The sequence below is a fragment of the Festucalex cinctus genome, chromosome 3 (assembly GCF_051991245.1).
Source record: "Festucalex cinctus isolate MCC-2025b chromosome 3, RoL_Fcin_1.0, whole genome shotgun sequence".
Classification (NCBI taxonomy): Eukaryota; Metazoa; Chordata; class Actinopteri; order Syngnathiformes; family Syngnathidae; genus Festucalex; species Festucalex cinctus.
The window spans coordinates 18,839,426-18,851,089 of NC_135413.1; the positions used below are offsets into that span (position 1 = coordinate 18,839,426).

The 11,664-nt window shown below is 37.9% G+C and overlaps 1 protein-coding gene across 1 annotated transcript; it reads right to left on the reverse strand.

The window, feature by feature from the left end:
* Positions 1 to 2,440: 2,440 nt before the first annotated feature.
* tcp11l1 (t-complex 11, testis-specific-like 1) lies at positions 2,441 to 11,316 on the reverse strand. Its single transcript, XM_077516403.1, has 10 exons — positions 11,038 to 11,316; positions 10,611 to 10,760; positions 10,276 to 10,408; positions 10,081 to 10,201; positions 8,053 to 8,273; positions 7,386 to 7,522; positions 6,687 to 6,856; positions 6,382 to 6,563; positions 5,227 to 5,399; positions 2,441 to 5,144 (listed from the first exon to the last, which is right to left on the reverse strand). The coding sequence occupies exons 2-10, from the start codon at positions 10,750 to 10,752 to the stop codon at positions 4,921 to 4,923; spliced, it is 1,503 nt and encodes a 500-aa protein (XP_077372529.1). The 5' UTR covers positions 10,753 to 10,760; positions 11,038 to 11,316; the 3' UTR covers positions 2,441 to 4,920.
* Between the last annotated feature and the right edge of the window lie 348 nt (positions 11,317 to 11,664).

An 11,664-nucleotide genomic window follows, 5' to 3' on the forward strand; every position in this document is an offset into this window, starting at 1 on the left:
ATTTATTTTTAAGTTATATATTTTTTATTTCCAAATAGTTAAAGAGACCACATAAATACAAATAGAGTTCCAAAGTTTAATAATAAATCAGACAATGATGGCACAGCACTCGGTTTTATTTGTTTATTTATTTTCTTCAATCAGAAATGTTTTGCGCTGGTTTAGGAGTACTTGGCTGGAAAAAAAAATAATAATTCACAAGGGATACATCACTGAAAAAAGGTTGAGAACCACTGCTTGATGCAACTCCCATTAGTATATGGTATTAATACAGTATTGCATTTGTGGAGCATGAATTAAGCAAAAAAAAAAAAAAAATCCACCTGTTTTCAGCAATCCCAGGGAGCATTACAATGCCTATAAGGCCAGGGTGGGTACAAACATAAAGCTAACCGGACTGTTTTTGTCCAGATTTTGCCTCTTCCAACATCAAAAGCCCGACGATAACACAACAAGTTGGGCCAACAATCTTAAACAGGGACAGTGTGTAAGGTTTAGTGCCATCTAGTGGTGAAGTAATCATTAATTAAAATAAAAAATAAAAACACTATTAATTTCAATAATATGCAAAAAAAAAAAAAAGTTCAATGTAGACAACTACTGGTAGTTGCTTCAGCTGCTGGAAAATGTATTTCTTTTCATTTAGTTAATTCATTAATTTAAATAATAATGATCATATTCTATATCAGGGGTAGGCAATCTTGGTCCTTGAGTGCCAGAGTCCTGCAGGTTTTGAAGGTTTCCCTCTTCCAACACAACCTGATTGCAATAAACAGGATCGTTATCAGGCTTATGCAGAGCTTTCTGGCGAGCTGATCATATATCAGCTGTGTTGGAGAAGGGAAACGTCCAAAACCTCCTTGCCCACCCCTCTTCTATATTGTAATATTTTGTCATACTGTATTCAAAAGGATATGACAGACAGATATGATTTCTCCTTTTTGATACCGCCAAGAATATAATTAGTAAGAGTAAGAACATCTTAGGAGTACATGTTGAGTGAATGCCTTCAACCTGGCAGTGGCTTTTATAAGCAACGCCAGCTACAGATGCCAAATACAGGGAACTTAATGTTGCAAGTCAAGACGGTGCCAGGGCCTCATTTGGCCTTCATCATTTCTCTGGAGTTGACTAGGGACGCAAATTTGTAGGTATAACCAAGAAAAGATAGGTGGATACCTTCACAAAGATGCCCAATGAGGATCCAGCCATCAAAAGCTTCCAGGACCTTGACATGATCAAACACCGCAACAACAGAATAATGAAGATCTGAAACCTTTAGGTGAAAGCTTTGGTGGCCTTTTTCTGCCAAGTGTACTGCTCATCTGGAATATCAGCAGTACCAGCATTGTGAGCTCTTCAGATCCAAAAATCTTGAAGAACAAGTGCTACCATCTTATCTAAGCTGCCCTGTTTCCACAACTTATGAAGGTCAGCTACATGGCAAAGAGAGGTAAGACCTACCCTATCAGGTGGTCAAATCTCCCACCATTTGAAATAAATAAATAAATAAAGGAAGTGAAGGATAGCATATAACTGGACATTCCTGTTCGAGGAATGGGGAAGCCTGGTTTAAAAGTTGGTTGATCTCTGAGCCCTAAGCAACAAAATGGCTGCCCCCTGAGATGGATAAAAACAGGTGTGTTTTGCTGCTTAACTCATATTCCACAAGCACAATATTCATCAGAATGATGTGTTTAGACTGGTGGGGGACATACAACATATTATTGTAAAGACATTTTGGGGGTTAGCTTCCATTTTTAAGAGTAGAATTTGATTTACATTAACGATTTGCATTTATTTAATAATAAAAACTGTTGATGACTATTTTTATTATCATTAATTATTATTTTTATTAATATCATGAAGCCATACTGTGATTCAAATACATTTTGGTAGATGCATAGTTTATTTTTTTTTTTTGTATTTTTCCCTTTGTAAAGCACACATACATGTATCTTATATAATAACAATGATGATAATAATAATAAGAATATCCATCCATCCATCCATCTATCCATTTTCTTAACCGCTTCTTCCTCACGAGGGTCACGGGGATGATAATAATAAAAATAATAAAAATAAAATGTAAAAGCAAACAAAAAAGTAGATTTATAGTTTCACAATTATGTATCTTCTACTATCATGTGCAGTGATTTCCTACCACTCTATTGTACTGGAGTAGACTATACCATCCTCGAGATCATCAAGTATATTGCAGGAATCCAATCTCATTTAATTCCTCTGAAAATTATTTAGGATCTCTCTGTGTGTCACTCTTTCATTCACTGATTTCATTTTGTGTTCAATTATAGAGGCCCAGATTTAGAATTTGAGTAAGCACATTTATGAGACAAGATATACTTTTAATTTTTGCTTGGGCGTGTAGTCCCTTGAGTTGATTATGAAGTAAGTAGAATGATGACGGTAACCATTTGTGAGGGACACACAAAGCTTTATTGATGATGACTTACTGAACATGCACAATGCATTGCAGTGTAAATGCATCAAATACAGTGTTCATGAGAAGTCACATTTGCAAGTCATTTAAACATTTTAAAACAGTCCAAAGTACGTTAAAGCAAAATGTTAAATACTAGTCTATGATTCAAGTTGGTCCACCACACAAATCCAGTGTACAGTATTTTTCTGCTGCCTAATGGACTGAGAAAAGAATTGCATTTATTTGTCATCAATATGTTGAGAAAAAAAATGCACACTCGCACACACACAAGCATGATGCAGTCTTTTTGCCTAAAGTCCAAGTTTCCTGGCATCCACAAGGCAGCTATAGCACATTAGAAGATCACTCAGTCAGTTTCAGATAATTAAACGAACACAATTTAAAAGCAATTACTAACACAAGAGTTAAAGACATTTAAGAAGCAACTAAAGAAATAAAAGTAACTTACTAAAATTAGTAAGGGCCAAACAGTGAAAGATTTTTTTTTTCTTTTGGGTGGTGGAGGGCTTAATCACAGGTATGCTGGGGAGGAAAAAAAAAAAAAAGGACTTAAAAGCATTTAGACTTGGGGCTGATTTTGCTTCTGTTGGTAGCTTAGTCCATTTGTGTGCAGCATAACAGCTAAATGCTGCTTCACCATGATTACTTTGACCTCTAAGCTCCACTACTCTCTTTTCTATTTGTCCCTAAAGATAAACATTTGCCCAGGCACGGAAATTGTGATGCGTCCACCTCAAGGCAGAGCACAATCTACTTTCTTTTACCAAATTGCCAAATGCGCTGGAGGCGCGGCAACTGTGTTCGCCAGAACGCCCAGAAAGGCGCAACCCTTCCCCTAACAGAGAATTCTGGTGCGCCGCCACGAAAATTGAGATGTGCCTATTTTTACACTGAGCGCATGTGCACCAGTCTCCGAAAATAGAGCCCTATGTCTCTTGGCTAGCATGGGAACGCCTTAGGATCACCCCGGAGGTGCCAGACCAAGTGGTTGGGTTGGGGCAAGTCTGCAGGCTTCCCTGCTAAAGCTGCTGACCTCATCTAAGTGGTAGATCATGGATGGATGGTGTCCACAACGTAGCTGGCACATTGTTTGAATCGGCAGATATAATTTTCCTCAACAAGACTGGTTACTGTACCTACTACTGATCTACTTTCTGTTCTGTTTATGTGTAGCCTACACCAGATTAGGTTATCCCATCAGTAGGAGCAATACTCATTTACATTTATGTGTAAATGTATTTAAGTTTTCAATAACATAAATTCAAGTTCATTGGTGTGAGATAAATATTGGTTTAAAATAACACTGTGAGAAATTCATAATGAAGTTCATAAAAACAAACTTTTTTTTTGAATTAAAATTTGTAGAAAAGTTTCGCCAATTTCATCCAAAAATAGCTCATTTCATTTAAACCAGAGGTGTCCAAAGGTTTTCTTCATCAACACACTAAATACAGTTTGTTTAGTTGAAAATAAACGAGAAATGAAAGCGAACATTTTCTCCGGCCTTCCACCCAGTGCAGACAAATGACACCGTATGTCATGTGTTTATTTAGTCTATGCTATGGGAATGTAGTTTGGACACCCCTAATTTAAACCATGCAAACTCATTTGACCTTGCCCTCGAGAATTGTTTGACACCAGAATTGTTCAAGCCATTGTTGTTACTACAACACTGTTCAAAAATATAATAGGGCCTTACTGTTGTAGTTATTATTGTCTATCTTTTCCACACTCAGGCAATGGCTAACACAATGCCGATCAGCCGTGCCAATGTATAGGTTTATCCATCCATTTTCTGAACCGCTTGTTCCTCACAAGGGTCGCGGGGGGTGCTAGAGCCTATCTCAGCTGGCTATGGGCAGTAGGCGGGGCGGGCACACCCTGAACTGATTGCCAGCCAATCGCAGGGCACACAGAGACGAACAACCATCCACGCACACAAGCACACCTAGGGACAATTCGGAGCGCCCAATTAACCTGCCATGCATGTCTTTGGAATGTGGGAGGAGACCATAGTACTCAGAGAAGACCTGTATAAGTTCATATTTAAATTAATTTAAAATAAAAAAATAAATAAAAATACTTATATGAAAACAAAACAAAAAACAAAATTACGTATATGAGCAACATTCACATGATTGTCACTTGTGAAAAAAGTATTCCAAGTTGATTTGCTTGGGTTCATTTTTGTCTAAGTAAATGTGGCTTGTCTGGATAAATGCGTTAATGGGTTGCATCAGGCTGTATTATTCAGTTTGCCCTTGCCTGAGACCTCCTTTTGATATTTATTTATTTTTTTAATCTTCAAGTAGTGCTATTAGTGTTTTAAATGTGTTATTTTCTTCTGCAATGAAGAGAATGCTACCAACCACAACTGCTTATCATTATCCTCAGTTCTTTTGAAGAACTTGATAGCTTGGAAATCTACTAATGTAAATTTACCACTGTCATAGTTCTTATGTCTCTGTGCTAGCACAACTTCCCGATGCGAAGCACTTATGGAGAATCTTTTGGTAGAATGGGGAGAAGACCAGCTTATTGAAGTTAACAAGACAACTGAAGCGAACAGCGAGTTCTTTAAGCTCCTTGCTGATGGGTGCAAGGCCTCCAGGCATAGGAGGAGGGGTCTTGTGTTGACTGGACTCCAGAGTGGCTAGCAGGTAGCTCTGAACACGCGAGTCTGAAAGAGAGTCGACAAACGAGGAGGGTCACTCAAATCTCCCCCACCCACAATTGACAAAATTGCAGTACAAATCACTTACCCATCAACTGTCGGACTGTATTGTCCGGTTGAATTGTGGCTGAGATTTGCCCCACCAGAGTGTTTTTTTGGTCTGTAGTTAATGTAGGATAGCCATGTTGGCTTAAACATTGACTTAGCTCCATGCACAGTTTCTCCCCAGTGGTCACTAGCGTCTCTTGCAAACTGAAAGACCTTTGAAAAGGAAATATAATATTTTCATAAAGCAACACAACATGGATATTGCTAGAACATCAATGATAAATTTCAATCTTATTAATGCAGCAAAAGTCGTCATTTTTATTGCTGAAATTAACTGTATGGAAGATATAGTGACTGGCTCAGCAATTTAGGCACACATGTACATTCTGATGTATCACATCTTGTCACATCACAATGCTCAGTTTTGATTGGCAGGCTTGAAACAATTAGTTTAAACTAGAGGTGTCAGGCGATTCAAAATTTTAATTGTAATTAATCACATGACTTCAATAGTTCACAAATTTTATATCTGTTCTAAATGTACAATAAAATGTATAATAAAATATTTTTTCTAAGTTTTCATCCTCTTGTTACATAAAAGTGGAAACAAAGTTAATCTAATCGAAATATGGCTGCATTTTTGTAGTTAATGACACAGTAATTTCATAGCAATTCATAAAATTTAGTTAAAATTAAAAAGACGTAGTAAACGAGTATAACATTTGTGTTGGTCATTTTTCTGCCTCTAGATGGCATAATTGCATTTGTAAGACGTTAACAGCGCAATGCATTTTTCTTTTCATATTAAGAGCTATCTAATCTTTAACATGAAATAACTTGTGAAATTCTGCACATTTTTAAAATTGAAAATACAACTTGATCCTAGTCTCCACAAATATATGCATTATTATTAAGTTATTAATGCTAAATTTTGAAGTGGACGTGTCTGCTCCGTTGCAACTAGAATTCCCCCAGTACAGAAAACAGTTAAGGTAAACAAAACATTTTGTCTTAAAAAAATAAAAATAAATAAAAATAAAGATAAAAAAGGTGTTGCAACACACAGTTACTGTATCATACAAAGTATAAAGTACAATGTGACTCACCAACTGCAGTGAATAGGTGTAAATAAGGTACCCAGTTAAAAAAAAATAAAAATAAAAATAAAAAGTTGGACGTGTATGTAGCTACTTACTGTGTGTGCATGTCTGCAAGCATGACATGAACAGTGTTTTTAAGCGTGTCCATGAGCCCTGGAAGGCCCGAAATGGCTTCCCCCGTGGTGGTGTAAATAATGAGTAAAATCGTCGAAAGCAAGACTAATTGTTCAGTCGTCTGCTGCATTTCCTGGAACCGAGTCTGATCCATCAACATTGTCTAGGTAGCAAAGAAAAAAAAAAAAAAAAAAAAAGAATACAAATATGACAACAAATCCAACTGTAGCACAGTAATCAGTTTTTCCAAAAGAGTCACACTGAATGAAACTCTCAACGAATTTACCTCAGGAAAGGGCTCCGAGAGGTGTTCCCACTTTAGTAGTCGCAAATATGCTTGATTATGGACATTAGCAGGGTGTAGAGCAGGAGGATCAGATGAAGCAGCAGTGGAAGAAGTCTCTCTTAAGTTCTTCAATGTGTCATTGAGCCACTTCTCAGTGTAGTCTAAAGCATCTGAACAAGAGTAATGTGTTTTTCAACTGCAACTGCATCATAACTCTACACAGCATCACTGTTAAAGAACAAAAGATGCACTTGACTGTTGTACCTAGAAAAAACATTCATACCAAACTCAAATGTAGTTTGCTGAGATTTGATGTGCTAAGCAATCAGTTGTGAATTATGGTATACTGATCAAACTGCTTGTATTGGATTTATTAAAAAGTGAATGCAAAAACACTTCTTCAAAGTAAGCTGTAGATGAGCTGCGGACACGTCACTGGCGAAGATCAGTATAACTTCCGGAACCACTACACAAGTTAATTTCACATTTTAATTTTGACATAATTTCCAAATAGATCTCTATGGGATTCACGTCCCAAGAAAAAGCTACGAGCCAGAAATTAGGTCCACCCTCAGACTTCACTGAATTGTGCCACTTTGGTAACCTTCCTCTCGCAAGATGAATTCTCGCGGTATTTGTGAGTTCACAAACTCCGGAGAATACATCTTGTATCAATGTTAAATTGTATAATGCTCTTACTAGGCTGTCTGTCCAAAAAATCCTGGAACTTGTTCCTCTCATACTCAACTGACTGCTGCATTAGATGAGGTCTGATGCTGTGAACAGCAAAGTTGGCCATATCCAACTTCATCAGGTCCAATAGTGAGAATATGGCCCTAAGAGAAGAATCACAGAAAAAAAAAGTGTTCAACCTCTGTAAATATTTTGTATTATATACCGTGGATTATTCTCAAGTTGGGAAACTAACTTTTTTCCATCCAGAAGTTTGCGGTGTAGTGGCACTATGTCTGGGGGTTTTCTTAAAGTGGTGGTTGTTAGGCTGGCTAATGTTGACTTTAGCTAGCTGGACCAGAGGTGGGCACTTCCTATCAATCGTCAATTCCCATCAGTAACGCTGCTGACCATTCGCTGAGTGCTTCCTTCTCGCCAAAAGGTGGACATAGTAATTTATGGGAAAGGCAGGTGTGGGCTGGCGAGTTGATTACTACTACGCCGAGTAGTAAACAACACAAGTAGTAGTCTTGCTAACAAAACACACTGGTGTGTTCGGAAATTAATGAGAGTGGAGGGTACTTTGTCTCTCTTAATATACAGTACATAAACCGGGGCTTTTTTTTTAAGTACCGTAAATGACAGACTAGATAAAGAACTAATTCTATTGTATACTTTTCTATGGGCAACTTACTTGAGCAAAGGGACAAACTCAGTGATCTCCTTTAGTTTACCGACGTCCTCATCTCTGCAGGGGGCACAAAGCGATCCCATCATCTCAATAATGAAATTGGATAGAGCACCAACGTCCAGTGCTCCTTTCTCCGCCTGCTGCTGGATTAGAGTCAGGTCGAGAACCTCCTCAATTCGGGACCGCAAGTGACTATGGTCCAGCAGCAAGAACGATAGCAACGTCTGCAGATAAATAATGAGTGATTAACTGTGGCAAATACAATAAATAGCTAAACATTTACAACATTAAACTCAGTGATGCCATCAAAAGACACCAACCCAAATTATTTAATTGGCTTTGGTTTGTCCCACCATTGCTTGTGTGTGACTTCTTGGCTATGTTTTTTGATATATCAGCATGGCTTGTTGCATTAAATGTTGATGACAAACCACACGTTCACAATTAAATACCTATAGTCTGTATTTCCTATTATTTCTGTAGGTCGACATTATCATCTTATCTATTTCATACTTTTAATAAGATCAAATCTAGTGTTAACTCATTTGTTCCCAAAAACATATAAATATGTTCTATTTTAAATATTACCAGTGTCCCAAAGATGTATTTATATGTTTTTTTTTTTGTTTTTGTTTTTTAATGCTAGAGCACAGAGAAGGCTTTGATGCAGCCTCTGAACTGAAGAGAACGGATGAAGCAATAGTAGTTATTACATAAACGACCAGCAGGTGGCAGCAGAGTATAAGAGATCAATCAGGCCAATGTTGCAACAAGCCGTTTTCCCCACAGTTTCAAACAGATTTGTGAATAATGATGAAACTTAGCTATATCTTAATGCTAATTGCTGCAAAACGGAAATTGATAGAAAAATACTTTTTTCCTGATGAAAGAAGCGACTAATCTTTCTTTTGGTAGGTTCCATGTTTTTGTAGCAATAGAGCAATATTCTGTGGGCCTTGCAAAATCAGTCAAACTCCAGTAAAACAGTGGGGAGCGAAGAGAAAATGGCTGGGTAAATTAGTTTTTAATCATGTTGAGGTATAGTAGATTAGTAGATAAGTAGATTAAGATCCTCTTTTTTTTTTGTCATGTACCTCCCTCCTTATCCACTTTTAAAACACACCTGTATTCTTCAGCTTTTGACTTAGCAAGTTAGCATAAGACTCAGTTTTTATGTTTATGCTGCCTGCTATATTTTTACCTGTCTTTACTGCATGACTGATTTTGTTTTTGAGTGCTTTATGAATAAAGTTGAGTTGAGTGTCTTGCTCAATGACACCACAGGCTACTAAATGGAGCCACATTTAATGTCAGCTGCTTCCCTATATGAGCAGCTAAAAGTTGCAGTAACAGTGTTCACCACAAGGTGACACACATTGCTCATACATCAGAAAAGAAGAAAGAGCCGGTCCTGGCATCTCGCCGGCTAGGGTAGAATAGAAAGCAACTTTTCCAAATTATACGATAGATTTACAGAAAATGGTTTGGGTAAAATAGAAAGCAGTTTTTCCAAATTATACAAGAAATATAAAGAATTTAAACACAAATCAATCTACCTAGTTTGCTTAAAGACACTATAAAACATCTATACAATATTTCAGAAACTGATAAAGAAAAAAACAAAAAGCTCCATTTACCAGCTCTATTGAAAGAAGCATCAGACACTATTCTTCCTCAGGGCGTGAGGTATCAGACCCCTTTCTAGTTGTCTTCTGTGATTTAATTGCACTCAGGTGTGTTTAAAGCATAGTTCTTATGTACGTATTATGTTGATATTACAATTATAATTTCAAAGAAAACTGTACATTTTTCTTATGGGGAGGTGAGGTATCATACGCCGCTCTCACCTACATTGTTTTGATTGTGTTCCTTCCTAATCTAATAATCTTTATGTACTACATTGTCTACTTAGATTGACAAGAATTGTTTAACTGGATTAAAATTAGAACATTCTTTGGGCTAGATTGCAGCGCTTCACTCATTGATTTGCCAGGTGATAAAACTTTGGGTTTCCAGTTTCCTTGACTTCACCTTTTTAATTTCAGCCAGCTGTTGGATGACATGGCTGTACTGTGGTGGATCCTCCTTTAATTGAGCTTCTAGATAATCCCAGAATGCTTGGTGCACGATATCTTTCACTCGGCGCTCTAAACTGTACAGGAGCAGTGAAGTGGTTGTTAATCAAAGAAATGATTGAAAACCATCTTTCCAGCGTGCAAACCTCACCTTCCTTCAGGAAGCTCAGATGGTTTAACTTGAAAAGACTGGTTAACCATTATTTCATGGGCCAAGGCCATGTTGGTGACTCCTTTTGCTGTCTCCGTTAACTCCTCCACAGACACAAACCTGGGTGGGCTGGCTATGACGTAAGAATAACAAATTATTTCATTTCAAACTGCATCCCAACGTGCAAACTGCATCCCAACCCTAACTGTTAAAGTCATATGTTGAAGGCATTCCCAAAATACTATAATATGGAGCATTTGGGTAAATTTCAGGGCAGTGATTTTTATCAGGGCTGGTGATGGTTAGGCTGCCCTGTAAATTGAACGCTTTCTTACCTTGTGGAGCGCTTGTTCCTCTGTGTGGACTTGGTGTATTTGTTCGGACACGCTTCATCACTGAATGCTCAGAAGTACCCCGTGCATTCTCCTCAGACTCCTTGTCTCCTCCACTCTCGATGTGGTCAGCCTCATTTGGCATGCTCAGGTCTGCAGAATATCAAATAGCAAATGTAGTGACGACTTGAAATGTCTTCTAAAAATGAGGATTACGCGGTCATCACAATCACATTATGTTGCATGTTCGACTAAAAGTAATAGTATATTAGGTTTTTTAGTTTATAAAAGTGTTACAAAAAAGAAAGAAAATACAATGTCGGCTGTTGTCAACATAAAGATCAGTAATAACGTCATTAACGCTGAAGTGGGAGAAACAAGCAACAAAACCTTTACATTCGACAGTCATATCGATTGCAACGTTACTAACCTTATGGTCAGATGAGCTCTTGGAATTATATGAGCTGCTTCAAAATTATCTGACGTTTGCTCGACCGTTCAATTTCACATCAACAACAAGAGCGAAGATGCAGCTGCTCCCTCAAGTCTGCTGCGGTGACAGAATTATTTACACGGTCAACGGTCATACGACGTATTTGACACGGGAGACTTCGTTTAATCCAGAAAAACAGATTTTTACGAGTGATGGGGCGTATTGTGCCGACGAATCGGGGCGTGTCCCGTGTGGCGAGAAATCCAGGAAGTGAGGCGGATTATCGTGGCGTGATTCGTTATGGACCAGTGACGTCACAGAGGTCGTGTGAAACAACACCGATTTTGGAAGCGGTTTGAGCGATTTGTGAGTATCGAGTGCAAATAATCCACGAAAATTTCAGGTGTTAGTGGTTGTTTTGATGGATGGATATGTAGTCGGAACGCTCCAAGGCTGCATGAGACTTCCGCGGGCATCCTTTGCAGACGGTCACTTCCGGGTTTGGGTTGGGCCAACATGACGTCACGCTCGTGCTCGTCTGTTTTCCAAATGTTATATTCATTTATAAAATTAATTAGTAGTTCACTGAACAAAAAGGCTTTAAAAACAATCAGTATTTGTACT